The following is a 15,113-nucleotide window of genomic DNA, read 5'->3' as shown; positions in this document are numbered from 1 at the left end:
CTTTTGTGTTTTTTCATGAGAGTCACCAGGGCTTCCCTAGCTTTTTATATGAAGTAGGTTGTGCTTGTGCCACAATAAGGTGCCTTGTTACCTAGAAAAAAAAGACCCAACCATTTAATCTTGCGGCCGTTCACGATTTCACATTGCAAAGTGAGGCTACGCCTGCTCCAAAAGCTGCAATCTTTCCCAGTGCCTCCATTCCTCCGCTAATAGGTACCATCCCAGCACCCTTGTGAGCAGGGTCAGATTAGGTTTGATGAGGCCTATTGAAGGTAATGGGGCCCTTTATGTGTCCAGCTGTCCTTTGCCAACAACAAATTGTAGCTGTTTTTTTGTGTTGACATGTTATATGGTAATTTATGGACCTAACAGGTATCTAAAGCCATTTGCGCATAACAAAACATGTATTTTATCAAAGTAATTGTTGAACTGAAATACAATTAAGAAGTATATTAATAGTGAAATACAATTAAGAAGAAGTATATTTTTGGGGGCCCCCAAGAGAGTAGAGCCCTAAACTATAGCTTGTTTAGATTATACGTAAAGCCGGCACTGCAACCCAGCACCCTTGCGAGGACCTCGGCCCTTCCGGGAGGAGCAGCAGCAGCAGGAGCGAACTACGGTTCCCATGATGCCTTCGGCTCCCGCCATGCATCGCGCCCGCTCCGCTTCTCCTCCCCCCCCCGCCAGTGTGAGGTATGGCAACGCGTTGACGACGCGTTGACGTAAGCGGCGAGGGGGGGTGAGGGGTCACGGAGGCCGGAGCCGGCGTCTGTCTCTCGTAGCTGGCAGAACTGAGGCGGCGGGGAATCGGACGCGATTTCTACCTCAGGCTCCCCACTTCATGGCGGCCCGCCGGCTCCGGGAAGTCTGGCGACTGGGAGCGCGGGGAGGGCTGAGGCCGCGAGCGCCCCCGACCGGCTGGTGAGCGGGGCAAAGAAAAGGGAGAGGAGGACCGGGGTGTGGGGGGGGGGGAGGGGAGAGGAGGAGGAGGAGCCTGGGCTGGGCACAGATTTAGGGTTGCCACATTCCCCCCCGGCAGGCGCTCCTCTGCCTCACACAGCTGCATGGCAGGCAAACTCGAAAGGGGAAGCTGCACCCCCCCCCCAAAAAAAACCCTCTAGCGCCTCATTCTCCATGCTGGGAAAAAGACTCGCCTCTCGGCTTTCCTGCCTCCCCGGGGCAGCTTGGAAGAGGAGCCAGGAGGAAGGGGGAAAGTTGGCAACCCCAAACACTCCCGCCAGAGTTCAAAGGCAACGCGTCGAAAATGGACAGGCCCCTTTTAAACAAGAGCCCAGCGGGGGGAGCCTTTGGCAGGTGCTGATGCATATGGGGGGGGAAAGTAATAAGGGGGGCATCCGCCATGCTGTATCAGCCCCCGTGCTTTGGCTCTCAATTCAGTGGGGTAGCACTGAGGAGTTTAGGGGATAATAAGCTGCACAGCCCTTGGAAGGTCATCAGAGGGGCGAATGCCAAAAGAAGAGGGGTTGGAAGGGGAAATGGAGGTTAAATAGATACCTATGCTCGCATATTAAGGGTGGAAGTTACCGGTATATTGTGTGAACAGGAGCTTGCAGGGTTGCAAGCCCTGAGACCTCTGGCTATAGGGCGGTATATAAATTCAACGAATAATAAATAATAATAAAGTTATTGTGAGTTAGGAGGAAGGCCAAGGATGGTGAGAGGGTGGAGGACAAAGAGGTCAGGGAGGAGGTTGTGCCAGTAGCAAGGGTATGCTCAGAGGGAGATGAAGAAGGGTAACAGGTATGTGCGAACTGACCCACCAAATGGTTAGAGGGGGTTTGGTTAACGGCTGCATCCCTGTAGGGAGCATGGGAAAAGTTGCGTACACACTGCAGTCCATTGAGGGGTTTTATTTCAGGGATAAAGCAGCAGGTGATTATGGGGGAGGGCTGTTAGTAGGAACCCCATTCCTCCAGCTCATGACCCTAATGCTGTCTCCCAATAAATAACACAGCCTGGTGCTAGTATGCCTCCCTCTGTTTCTGGTAGCACCCCCCCCCCCAATGTCTTGTTCCTTTAGCACAGGGGTCAGCAAACTTTTTCAGCAGGGGGCTGGTCCACTGTCCCTCAGACCTTGTGGGGGGCCGGACTATATTTTGAAAAACAACAACGAATTCCTATGCCCCACAAATAACCCAGAGATGCATTTTAAATAAAAACACACATTCTACTCATGTAAAAACACCAGGCAGGCCCAACAAATAACCCAGAGATGCATTTTAAATACAGTGGTGCCTCTGGTCAAGTACTTAATTTGTTCTGGAGGTCCGTTCTTAACCTGAAACTGTTCTTAACCTGAAGTACCACTTTAGCTAATGGGACCTCCCGCTGCCGCTGCGCCGCCAAAGCACAATTTCTGTTCTTATCCTGAAGCAAAGTTCTTAACCTGAAATGTTATTTCTGGGTTAGCGGAATATGTAACCTGAAGAGTATGTAACCTGAGGTACCACTGTAAAAGGACACATTCTACTTACTAAGTAAAAACACACTGATTCCTGGACCGTCCGCGGGCCGCATTTAGAATGCGATTGGGCTGCATCCGGCCCCCGGGCCTTAGTTTGGGAACCCCTGCTTTAGCAGAATACACCTGAGGGTCACCAGAATTAAACACTGCCACCAGTGGCAATTATGCTTTTGGTCACTTATGGGTAAAGTACCCCTCTACTTATCTTTTTGTACTCACAATTAAGGTGAGCAAATGAGTTTCTCCTGTCCTCACCCCACCCTTTTCAATCCATGTTTGTTTTCAGAGTTGTGACTCAGTGCACAGGGACTGGTGGTTTCCTGGATCCGTTTCTCTGGAATAAGACACTGATCTTGTGTACATGTGTTGGTGGAGAACAGTGTGTTTCATATTGGTAGCCGGTGGCATTTACAACTGTGTAATCTCCAAAGAGGTACATGAAAAGGGCAGCTTAATGGAAACTTTTTCTTTAGCTTATGTAAGCATCATTTATTGGAGATGAGAACAAAGAGAGAACTTGACTTGTGAATAGTTGACTCTCTACAGACCCATGGCTTCTGGTAAGCTATCCATGGTCTTTAGGCTGAGGTTTGCTACTTGTTGGCTTGCTAAAGCTTGCCAGGATTGTGCTGGCTTGAGCAGCAGTGAAACAAATAAGATTCTAGAACATAGAGTTGGCAGGACAATGCCACATCTTTGCCCTTCAAGCTGGAGAAGGTTGGTGGTGCCTGTTTCTTTAGCAAACAGGTGGAGATCCAGAGTTAAGAGCTGGTGCCACGGGAGGCTTTGGACTCCCTTGGACCAGATTTCAAGATGCATCTGGCTTTTGAACATCCTTCAATAGGACTGCTTTTCTTGGCTTCTGCATTAGCCCTATTTTTGTTCAGAAGCATACAATGTCTAGATTGCAGGTAGATGTACACAAGCATGCTTTTCTATTGCTGTGTTAGCAACCAATGACTGTGGAGAGTGCCAGAATAATGTCTTGGCATAATGTGCAGTGTTTGACTTCAGAGAACAAAGAAAAAAAGATAGGAAGATGCCTTGCAGTGTTTGACTTCACAGAACAAAGAAAAAAAGATAGGAAGATGCCTTGCAATGGCCTGTCTAGCTCAGTATTGCCTACACTGATTGGCAACAGCTCTGCCTGCAGATTGAACATAGGACCTTCTGCCCACAAGGTGGATGGCTCTACCACTGAGCTATAGCCTTTCCCCCAGCATGGGGATGTTGGAGCCTGTGGAACTGGCTGCTAACAGGTTGCTAATGGTAATGCCTTTTGGTGCAAGATTTTGTTTGTACTTTGTGTGAATGAGAATATGATGGTGAGGCATGGCTTGAGACCAGAGAACATACAAGTTTGTGCACCCACAAGTGGTGGTGGTATGTGAGTTGCCGTTCCTCAGTTTCTTTATGGGGAGTAAGTTGATGGGCTTTGAAGGGCTTTGTGAGGGTTAACCTGCTGTGTGCTCTGTCATCCCAGATTAAAAGCACCTGGTTTCACCAGTGGCATGTTGGATTTCCTGTGCTTTAACTTTCTTACGTAACAGTCCTATTCATAAGCACTTGCTTGGCAGCACTCCAAAATAAATGTCCCAGCTAACCTGCTGGGCAGCTATTACTGTAACTGGTCGTTGTTGTTTTCTAGAGTCCCTTTGTCCCTGAGTATGCTGCAATGTCGATGTCAAATGGGCGATCCTGTTGGGCTGAGTTGCCTATGGAGCATAGACTCTTGATCTTGCAACATGTTGCTGGATCCATTTCCTGCTTCTCAGACCTTTTCCTACCTTCACAACGCATGCCGCAAGTTCCCTGAAAGCACTTGCCCTTGTGAAGAGTAATTGCTGGTTCAGCATAGGACTAGCACACCAGTCACCTATTTACTTTCTTCTCATTTCCAGAAAAGACTTTAAGGAAGCTAAACTCCTGCTGACTCGTGCCAAAAAGACACAGAGCATGATGAAATTGGGTCAAGCATAGGGCTGGGCGATATATTGATATATCGTCCAAAACCTGGTTTGAAGTCCATATCGTAATAACGGTTTCATAGTTTTTGACCTGGCGATGTATTGCGAATCATGATGTGTGTGCCCAGCCCTAGTCATGACACTGATCCCCTTAGCCTGTAGTGGGGTGCTCCAGAAACCACACAGTTCCATTTCTTCAGTCCCCTGAGGTCATGATTGTGAGCAGCCTGTAGCTTTGTCCTTTCGTGCAAAGTGTACTAGTTTCTTTCCCCTCTGGTATGAAAATTCCTCCTTCCCTGAATAGACTTTCCGCTTGGCACTCTGAGCATTTATTGGTTGACAAGGCAGTTCAGCTGATCCAGTGGGAGGGCTTAGAGTCAATATTGCGTAAGATAAGCCAGCCGGCCAGCCAGTGCCCGTGTGAGAGATGGAAGCTGGCCAGGGCACAAGGAGGGCTTGTGTAACCCTGTCTGATGTTTCCTTTCATGTAATTTTGAGCAAGACTTGTGGGAAGTGAAGGAGAAAAATCATCTACTACCATCTGTGGGTGTGTCTGACAGTCCCAGGCAGGGTTCAAGCATTACACTTTCTCTGCAACAAAGGGTTTGTGACCCAAAAGCAAGATGAGAGATCTGACAGGGCCAGCCTAAGACACATACTGCCTTGTCTACCGTATGCATCTAAGTGGTGCCTCCTTCCTTGCTAACTAATGTAAGGCACAATCCAATGAGAGGTGTTGCTGCAGAAACACCATTGAAATGAACAGGAGCTGTGCAAGGTTACAGAAGTGCTCCTGGCAGCTCCTGTTCATGTCTCTGAGCTTTGCCACATGAGTCTGATCTGTCCGTTTTCAACTCTGCTGCCCTTAATAGTATCCAAAATACTTCACCTGAGGCAGCAGCCTCACCTTTCCCCATTGTAGGGCCATCTGTGGGATGAACTGGTGAGAACCCCCCCCCACTCATCTCTTAACACTGTAGATCAGTGATTTTCAACCAGGGTGCCACAGCACCCTGGGGTGCCCTGAATAATGGTCAGGGATGCCACACCACAGGCAACACTGGCCTCTGTCCCTCTTCCCTTCCCTCCCTCCTCTGATGCCTTCTGTCATCTCTGCCTCCCAAAGGCATGCACAGCTGTTTGTTGCAGCAGCCCTGGCTACAAGCTCCCCAGGTGAAAGGTGCCTCTTGGGGCTGGCCAGGGGGGTGCTTCCCAGGTCCCTGTGGGGCAGTGTGAGGAGGCATCTCTCTTTGGGGCAGGGAGGACAGCTCAGAGCCCAGGAGTGGCAGCTGTGGCTGCCCAGAGGAGTCCCAAGGAGTGGGGCGAGGAGAGGAGGCTGAAGGAACACTCCACAAGGGAGGGTGTTTGAAAAAGGGGTGAGGGGCTGCCAGCTCTGCAGGCAAGGGGTGACATAACTGGGCTCCTGAGCCCCACAGGAGTGCCTCAGAAAGAATGTAGTTGGTCAAGGGAGCCATGGACCCCAAAAAGTTGAAAATCTCTGCTGTAGATCAAACATAACAACATCCCAGCTGCTGTCGTACTCCCAGCTGACTATGTAAAATGCCTGCTTGAAGCCCGTTTGAAAGCTGGAGCAGGCAAAAGGAGGTGTTTTTGTCTTTATGACATACACAACTATGTGCTGTCCTTCTGTCCAGCCTTGGAGAAGGTCTTGGGGAACACAGAAAAGACCCTGTGCATGTTGTTATTACTTTGATGTTGGGGAGGAAGCAGGCTTCCCTGGGACCTTACCTCAGTTTTTCAGTGTGGGTGATACACCATATAGTAAGTTATATTCCTTTATTTCCTTGCATATTTCTCAAATTCAGCATGGTGCAGGTTTGCAAGTTGCTGCTTCAAATAGGATGGTGGGTGGTAGCTTAAGCCTGTACATGCTGCTTGGCAGATTGGATGTGCATGGTCTTGGCTCTGAAGACTCAGTCTCACAAATGTAGAGAATGCTCAAGGATATTTTTTGGGGGGAGGGGTAGCATTATATAGGAGCCTCTAGATTAGCAGGGACCTTTGTTTTTGAAAATTAAATGGTTCTAGAATCAGGCTTGTGTACTGTGCTCATTATTTCCAGACGTGGTATTTTTCAAATTTTCCAATAATAATAATAATAATAATAATAATAATAATAATAATAATAATAATAAATTATACCCCACCCATCTGGCTGGGTTTCCCTAGTCACTGTGGGAGGCTTCCAACAAAATATTTAAAATGCAATAAAACATCAAACATTTAAAACTTCCCTAAGAACACAACTTCAAAAGGTGGTGCTTGGTCATGCTTCCTTGTAACTTATCTATGAGAAAACTCTCAGGTTAATGCTCCTGTTTTGCTTTCTGCTGGGCATTGAATGTCCCTTTGGAATTGAATCTTCATGAAGGTGTAGTGAATCTCCTGACGGTTGAGTCCAGCTAATCCTGAGGATTTTTCAGTTCCAGGTACATGCCGTCCTGTGGGATTTTGATGATCCGTGCCCCCCAAGCTGTCAGCAGTGCCGATTGGGATCTTAGTGCTCAGCACAGCCGGACGTTTATCAACTTTACAGGGCCTTTCACCAACAAACGGAAGGAATATTCGGAAAGGAGGATCCTTGGGTGAGCAGACTTGCTTCACAGGAGGATGAATGAGCTGTATTTGTGATTAGAACAAAACTGCACCTTGCCTTCTAGTTCAGCATCTGCTTCCTACATTGGCCAACCAGATGCTTCTGGGAAGCCCACAGGTCATTGGGAGGCAATAGCCTCTCTTTTAGTTGTTTCCAAGCAACTGGTATTCATAGGTATGGTGCCTCTGATCCAGGCAGTAGCATATATATATATATGTAGCCAGCCATCATGACTAGCTGCCACGAATAGCCCAATCTTCTGTGAATCTGTCTAAATGCCTTTTGAAGCTGTCCAAGTTGGGGACCCTCCCTACATTTTGTGAGCGTTGTGAAGTCCTTCCTTTTGTCCGTCCCGATTCTCCCGCCATTCATCTTCATTGGATGGTATCATGTTCAAACAGTATGAAAGACGGAGAAAACTTGCTTCCTCGACACCATTCAGAATTTTATAAACATCTCACGCCCCGCGTGCTGCTTTTTATAAAATGAAGAAGCCCCAAATGTTGGACATAAAGATTGTCCAGCAGCGTAGGCAGGTGGCATAGGACTGCAAAGGCAAAGGTTCTGTTCCTAGTTTTGTGTGCGAGTCTGAGGAAGCCACTCAAACTGTGGCCGTAGCCACACTTGCCTGGAAGTAGCTCTCAGTCAGTCAGTTTAGAATCAAGGTGTCAATGATGCTGGGTCTAACCCATAACTTCTGCTTTGCTCTGTATTGGACAAATAAACCCCAAGAATGAAGTATTTGTTCTCATAATAAAGTGTAGGGCATAGAGGTGCCTTGGATAAGAACAAATTATGTACCAAACTCCCTCACCTTGTGACTGCAGCAGATAAAATGCATTATATGTCCCACCACCCAAAAGCCCCCAAAGTCCTGGGCTTGAGGAAGAGGGAGGCAATGCTGCCTTAGAAGTTCTCTTACCTTTGACATGCTCTGAGCATGACTGTCAAGCTCTGAACTCAGAGCCAGGTTCCGATATTCTGCATACGTGCAAACCCAGTTGTGATTTCAGCCACCTCCCACTTGCATACCCTCTTCTCAGGTTCAGTTAAATAATGCCTTACCTGTTCCTTCTGATGTACCTTGTGTACTGTCACCATCAGGTTGTCAGTGTTATTTATAATGGCTCTGAGGGGCTCCTGAACTTGCTCTCTCCTCTCTTGCAGTTACTCCATGCAGGAGATCTATGAAGTTGTGTCCAATGTGGATGAATATAAGGAATTTGTTCCCTGGTGCAAGAAATCAGTTGTGGTCTCTAAGCGGACAGGCCACGTGAAGGCCCAGCTGGAAGTTGGGTTTCCTCCTGTTGTGGAACGTTACACATCCATTGTGACACTGGTGCGGCCCCATCTAGTAAAGGTGAGCTATCATCATCATCATCATTTTTTATTTATACCCCGTCCATCTGGCCGGGTTTCCCCAGCCACTCTGGGCAGCTCCCAACAGAATATTAAAAACACGATAAAACACCAAACATTAAAAACTTCCCTAAACAGGGCTGCCTTCAGATGTCTTCTAAAAGTCAGATAGTTGTTTATTTCCTTGACATCTGATGGGAGGGCGTCACCACCGAGAAGGCCCTCTGCCTGGTTCCCTGTAACCTCACTTCTCACAGTGAGGGAGCTGCCAGAAGGCCCTCGGAGCTGGACCTCAGTGTCTGGGCTGAACGATGCGGGTAGAGACGCTCCTCCAGGTATACAGGGCTGAGGCTGTTTAGGGCTTTAAAGGTTAGCACCAACACTTTGAATTGTGCTCGGAAACGTACTGGGAGCCAATGTAGCTGCACATTTCTGTGCTATCCAGACTGGAACCTCTTCCATTGGCTGAAATCTCTTCCATTATACAGTACATTGTATCCAACAACTCGCCATGTAGAAATTTCAAATGGTTAGTGCGCTTAGGAAAGAGGCCTTATCCTAACACTGACTGATGGCACGCCTGATGCAGTCTGATGGGTCGTGGGTGAGCTGCAGCCCCAGAGCTGCAGTCGGAACCAGGGATGGACACTCTTGTTCTAGCTTATCTGGGTGGGCGTGGACGTTGCTAGCAAAATCATTCTCTGATCTCACCTCTGTCCTATATCCCAGGCGGTCTGCACTGATGGGAAGCTCTTCAACCACCTGGAGACCAGCTGGCGTTTCAGCCCTGGCATTCCTGGCTACCCCCGCACGTGTACAGTGGACTTCTCGGTAAGCACACATGGCTATAAAAGTGTTCTCAGGCAGCTCGGCTCCTGTTCCAGAAAGGATTCATCAGTCTTTGCCAGCAAGGGGTGGGCTTATTCCTTTGAAACAGGAAAGAAAGGTGCTTGCCTGTGATGAAGCCCAAGCGTTAGTCATCCAAGGAAGCAAATGTTCTTTTCATGAGCAGAAACTGTGTGTACAGAAGGGACAGAGCTCGAGTGTTGTGCCTCTTGGGTTCACTTTTTTGTCTCTTAGAGAACAGGTGAGAGCCAAAACTCCTGACTTCTTAATGAGTGTGACTTTGAGGAAGTTTTTGATCCTAAAGTGTGACCTTCTGTGGAGGTGTGAACGCTTGCTATGGGATACTTAACCTCCTCTTCTCCTCTCAATCGTCTTGTGTGTTCCACAAGGCAGAGATGGGTCTGTTCCTCAGCACCACCACCATTGCTGCTGCCTCTGCATAATCCCAGCTGGTGTGACTTAAGCTCACTCTGCGCCTCTTCATGTGTTTGTCTAATTTTGTGATGCTTAAGGACTAATGAAGTAACATCCTATTTTTGAATAACAATAATGAGGTAGGGCAAAGTGCCTTCCTTAAGGGTCAAATGTGGGATTGCACAAATCTCATACTCTTCCTCCAAACTTGCAAATGCACCATTGGCTCCTTGTTTCTTTTTCCGTTGTGTCTCTAAAATGGTGCTGTTGTATTAGAATAGCCAGGACAGCTCCATCTCGGAGAAGTTCCTTAGGTTATCAGAAAATGAGAGAAATCGGGGCAGATGAGGAATTCTACTCCTCTCTACCCCATCTGCCTTCCTCCCCTCCCCTCCCCTCCTTCCCGTCTGAGACAGGGTCTACAAGATGGCATTGGTATCTTAGAGAGAGTGGCAAGGTTTCTCTGGGGTGATGCCTTGTTGCACAAGGTAGTGCTGTCCTTGAACAAGTCCTGCTAGGATGTCAGTTGTGTCTTGTATGATTTTTCCTCATCTATGAGTGGAAAAGGTGGGCTGGGCAGAAGTCCAGGTGTGAACTCTCATCTCTTGCCAGCAATAAGATGATGTTACTAACAATTAACCCCTGTGTTGCAAACAATAGATCAGCAAACAATGAAATGCAACACGTAGACCAATAAATAGTAAAGGCACTAATTCTTAAACGCAACAAACATAACATAATACGAGACCAAAATGTACACTCTTGCAAATATGATACATGACACAAAAGTCTCTGAAAGTAATGTAAGTCTTTAAGAAGCCAGCAAGACAATATTCGCCTGTCGATAAATAAATCAGTCTTGAGATGCACGTAGATACACGTGGAGTGGTGCCAAGGTGGTAGTGTGCAGGACAGTGATCTGGATAATCACACTGTTTCGAAATAATCTTCCTCAGCACGACTACAAAAAGAATAATAACAACGATGACCCGCATATACAGAATACAAACCACGTCCATTACAAACCATATCTCATAAGAATAAGAACAAAATACTTACCACAACAATTAAAGAAGTGAATTTCTATGGAACAGTGGTCATAAGCATATGTAACCACTGCTACTGGTTCCAAGAAACCCAAGGTATAAAAAAACCAATCAATCAAACAAACCCAGCTGGTGCTCATTACTATAATACAAATAAGGGAAAAGGATAAGATGATGGCTGAACATGTTGGAGGATAATTTCACCATCCTGGGAATACTGTTTCTTAACAGGTGGCTTAATGTAAACAAGGGGTGGGAAGCCTGTGGCCTTCAAGATGCTACTGCATTGCAGCTCATTTGTCATCCTTGACCATTGGCCGTGCTAGCTGGGTCTGCAGAGCTGCAGGTTTCTCGCACCTTGCTCTCGCCATTATCTGCTGATGTGCCCAGGAACAAAATGATCTCTGCCAACCACGCCCGTTGCACTTGCGGAGTTGCAAACCCTTTGGGATTATCAGCTGCAGAGCACTTTACAGAACAGGGTTTTTCATATCTGTCACAGGAAGATTCCCCCCCCCCCCCCATATATTCACAGTACGAAAAGGTAAAGGGACCGCTGACCGTTAGGTCCAGTCGTGGACAACTCTGGGGTTGCGCGCTCATCTTGCTCTATAGGCCGAGGGAATGGTGTTTGTCCACAGACAGCTTCTGGGTCATGTGACCAGCACGACTAAGCTGCTTCTGGCGAACCAGAGTAGTGCACGGAAACGCCGTTTACCTTCCCAGTGGAGCGGTACCAATTTATCTACTTGCACTTGACGTGCTTTTGAACTGCTAGGTGGGCAGGAGCTGGGACCAAGCAATGGGAGCTCACCCCGTCGTGGGGATTCGAACTGCCGACTTTCCGATCGGCAAGCCCTAGGCTCTGTGGTATAGACCACAGTGCCACCCACATCCCTTATTCACAGTACTAGAATGCAGCATTTCCTGCTTGTTGAAGAGAGCCCCGGCTGCCCATCTCTGAACCCAACCCGCCCCAGCTTTGAAATTGCTGTGAGATGGCAGACTAATGCTTTTCCTCTCTCCCCAGATTTCCTTCGAGTTCCGCTCCCTGCTGCACTCGCAGCTGGCTACCGTTTTCTTCGACGAGGTGGTCAAGCAGATGGTCGCTGCTTTTGAACGCCGGGCGGCAAAGAACTTCGGTCCCGAGACCCGCATTCCCCGAGAGCTCATGTTCCACGAGATCCACCAGACGTGAAGGGCTCCCTGCTGCTTTGGTGGCCACGCGGACACTGTGCTGGGGTGTGCATTCATGGCTTCCCCAGCCCCTCTGTTTTTATCTATTTATTTGGTTTCTCCTGGTATCCTGTCTTAATTTATCCACTGGGCCTGGTGTGATGAAGAGAGACTTTTTCCTAAGGAAAGGGCCAGGTGGTCATGTTACCTCCGGAGCAACCTCTTAACTGTCTGTTTTGCCTAGTCATGCTCTTATGCTGGGTCATACATACATATTTTGTTTTGTAGGACTTTCTTTGAAGCCCTTCTCCTCCCCTCCCCGTTAATCCCCCAGTCTGTGGATCGTCTCCCATCCCATTCTCCGCCCATTTTGTATGTGCCAGCATGTGCCAGCCTGTCTTAGGCTGAGGACAGTGCCGAACCCTGTTTCTCTGGGGAACGGGGTGGCTGAAGCTCACAGCATGTGGTCGTGTGTTCTCTTTCTGTGCCTAGTGAAGGGCCCATTGGAAATCGTGCCTCATAAATCACTTGATTTTAAAAAAAAAGGAAAGGAAGAAAGCCCTGAACTGGACTGCCTCTCGACAACAGAGAATAAGCATGGAGAGGCTGTACTTTTTGTCTGGCAGTCTCCTTAGCTGTTAGCGGTTGGATTTGCCAGACTCTGCTGGTTGAACGTTGGTTTGGAGTGCAGTAGCGGAAATGCAGGCGTGCTGGAGAGGAGCAGGCAAACAGTACAGAGTGGCTGGTGCCTGTTACTGAGGGTGCTGATAGAGGGTGCTCTGCGGTTGCTGCATTCTTTGAGGCTGTGCGAAGCTAACGTCGTACTTGTGCTGAAACATCAGGCTGGGATTCTTCTTCCTTGCCCAATCAGTACCATATCACCACTAGGCTATCTAAGGGAGATTAGCACCCAGCCAGCTGCCCCGTGTCTTCCTTTTGGTTGACAGCAGAGTGCAGAGTAGCAAACGATGAGTGCCAAATAAAGGGCCAAGGGGAAGATATGGCCCTCTTGGAGCCGGAATAGTTTTAGAAATGTTAGAAGACACACTCCAAATGGGTGCACATTTGCGGTGGGGGAAAGAGAAAGGAAGCAGGATTACTTGCTTGTTGGGAGTGCAACCAGAGCTTTCTGCAGAAATTCAGATTCCTCTGTCCTCCTGTTTCATTAAAACCAATGTCCAACACTCTTGAAAGGTCACCTAAAACCCAGAGGTGGGTATTTTGGTTGCGGCCTTTTGAAGTGCTGTGCCTACGGCACCTTTGGGATTATTGAGACAGTGGGTTGCATGAGCCTGCCAGCGCTCCCCTAGCTGCTTTCTGCTTTGCATTATGGGAATGGAATATAACATTATCAGGCTGGGGGCTGCTGCTTTGAGGACAGGGCTTCCACCTCCACAGAAGCATGGTCCCTCTTCCATCAAATATTTCCACACAGGGAGAGTGACTATGCCTTGTGCAGCCCACTTGAGATGAAGCGCCACCCGTGGGGAGTGATTAGCATGCCAGTTTCCAGCTGGCTTGTGGGAAGGTGCTTAGTTGGGGTGTGTAGATCCCAGCTGCAATTCTAAGTCTTGCAGAGTCTTGAAAGCTGCATGTTGAGACCAACCATGCCTGCCCAGCAGCTGTCCCTGAAATTGCCTGCTGTTCCCATGACCACCATTGTGGGTCTCCCCAAATCCCACCCTGCACCTTTCCCTGGTGCAGACATCCATTTGTGTTGCCTATTTTGCTGTAAACTCGCTACCCTGTTTTGAGCGGGAAAAAGGAGTTTATCTACGTTTAGACGCACATTTTGCACAAGCGGCGTGGACACAAGCACACGACTGCTGGGGTTGAGCCCTGCGATGTGGGCTTGGGGTATTCCAGGCCCTATTGCTTCCAAGTTTCAGGCGCCAGGGTGTTTGTGTGCTTGCTTTTATGAAGATGTCATGTTGCATAACTTGGGGTGAGAGTGATCACTATGTTTTTCACAGATTCCTGTGGCTCTCTGCTCAGCGGAAGGAGGAAGATAGGTTAAAACGGCAGGTTGAGGGGAAATAAAGTAGGTGGATGAACCGTGGGCCTTGCTTTGTTTGTGCCCCCGTTGAGCAGCCAGATCACCCCGCTCGCTCCAGTGTGAGGTGTAGATCTGCTATACCTGCCCTTGGAGGGGAGGGGGAGGTTGGCTTAACAGAGGCTTGCCTTACATGTGTTACAAGTCCTTGCTCTCTTTCCTCTTCAGAACCAGGATCCCTGGACCAGTGATGGGGTCACGGCTAGAAGTCTGCCATGTTTGGGTAGCGGGAGGCATATGGACCATTGGGAACATGACCCCCCCCCTTTCTTCATAAAGGGGGGTGCTGCTGTGGCATAGATACCTGAGGAATCTCCTGTTGAGGCTGCTAGGTGTTGCCCATTGTACAATGGATGGTGTCTGACCATGAGTTTCATGGCTTTGCTTTTTCTCCAAAGAATGCAAGAATATCTGCTAGTTTGGGCTTCTCTCCCAAATTTACTGCGTTGCTATCATTGTAATGGCTCTGGAAACAACCACCCATTTCCTGTGCTGAGCTAGCAACCCGGTTTTGGAGGCAGCTCCCGCAAGTCAGTCCAAAGGCTTCTTATTCGCCATCGGTTTTGCATACCAATTGGCTCCATGCAGTTACGCTGCCAACTGTATAAATTTGACTGTACAGTTGGTGTCCTTTGCTGAGATGTTCCCTCGGCAACTCTCCCCAAATCTTTCCTTCCCTGCTCCCAAAATTGCCAGCTTTACAGACCGAAGGGGGCTTGTTTCCAAAGAACACCCTCCTTCTGCCTTTCTGAGCCGCTGAAACTTTTTACTTGCTCTTTATCCCAGTTTCTCATGTTATCCTGTAAGAACAAACAGGCTTGCTCTATGGAATGCATACACAGGGCAGTGATCTCTTCAGAGTCCTCAGGGAGGAAAGGCTTGCTTTTCTAAGACCTGTATTTCCAGAATGCTTCTCTGAGCAAATAGCTCCTTTGGTAATAATAAAAGGCAGTAAGCACTAGTGAGGAAGCCACTCCGAGGAAGTCATTAACAATGGCACGCTTCTAACCTGCTCTGCTGAGCATGTCCTGTGCTGTATTCATGAAAAACAGTCACATTAGAACTCCACCTTCCTACTTGGCTGCCCTTGTTATATCTGAATTAAGTGGAGGTACATTTGGGTGGGCTGGCAGGAATGTTTTATGCT

The 15,113-nt window shown here is 48.3% G+C and overlaps 1 protein-coding gene across 2 annotated transcripts; it reads left to right on the top strand.

The window, feature by feature from the left end:
• The first annotated feature begins 772 nt into the window (after window positions 1-772).
• COQ10A (coenzyme Q10A) lies at window positions 773-13,972 on the top strand. 2 transcript variants are annotated; one of them, XM_033138620.1, is made up of 6 exons: window positions 773-924; window positions 6,900-7,061; window positions 8,240-8,432; window positions 9,161-9,262; window positions 11,768-11,979; window positions 13,887-13,972. In XM_033138620.1, the coding sequence occupies exons 1-5, from the start codon at window positions 845-847 to the stop codon at window positions 11,933-11,935; spliced, it is 705 nt and encodes a 234-aa protein (XP_032994511.1). In that variant the 5' UTR covers window positions 773-844; the 3' UTR covers window positions 11,936-11,979; window positions 13,887-13,972. The 2 variants fall into 2 exon arrangements, with proteins under 2 accessions (XP_032994511.1, XP_032994510.1); XM_033138619.1 differs by having other exon boundaries at window positions 11,768-13,972.
• The last annotated feature ends 1,141 nt before the right edge of the window (window positions 13,973-15,113 follow it).

Source organism: Lacerta agilis, chromosome 2, assembly GCF_009819535.1.
Source record: "Lacerta agilis isolate rLacAgi1 chromosome 2, rLacAgi1.pri, whole genome shotgun sequence".
NCBI classification, from domain to species: Eukaryota; Metazoa; Chordata; class Lepidosauria; order Squamata; family Lacertidae; genus Lacerta; species Lacerta agilis.
Note: the sequence above shows the minus strand (reverse complement) of the source record. Positions and strands in the feature narration are given on the sequence as shown.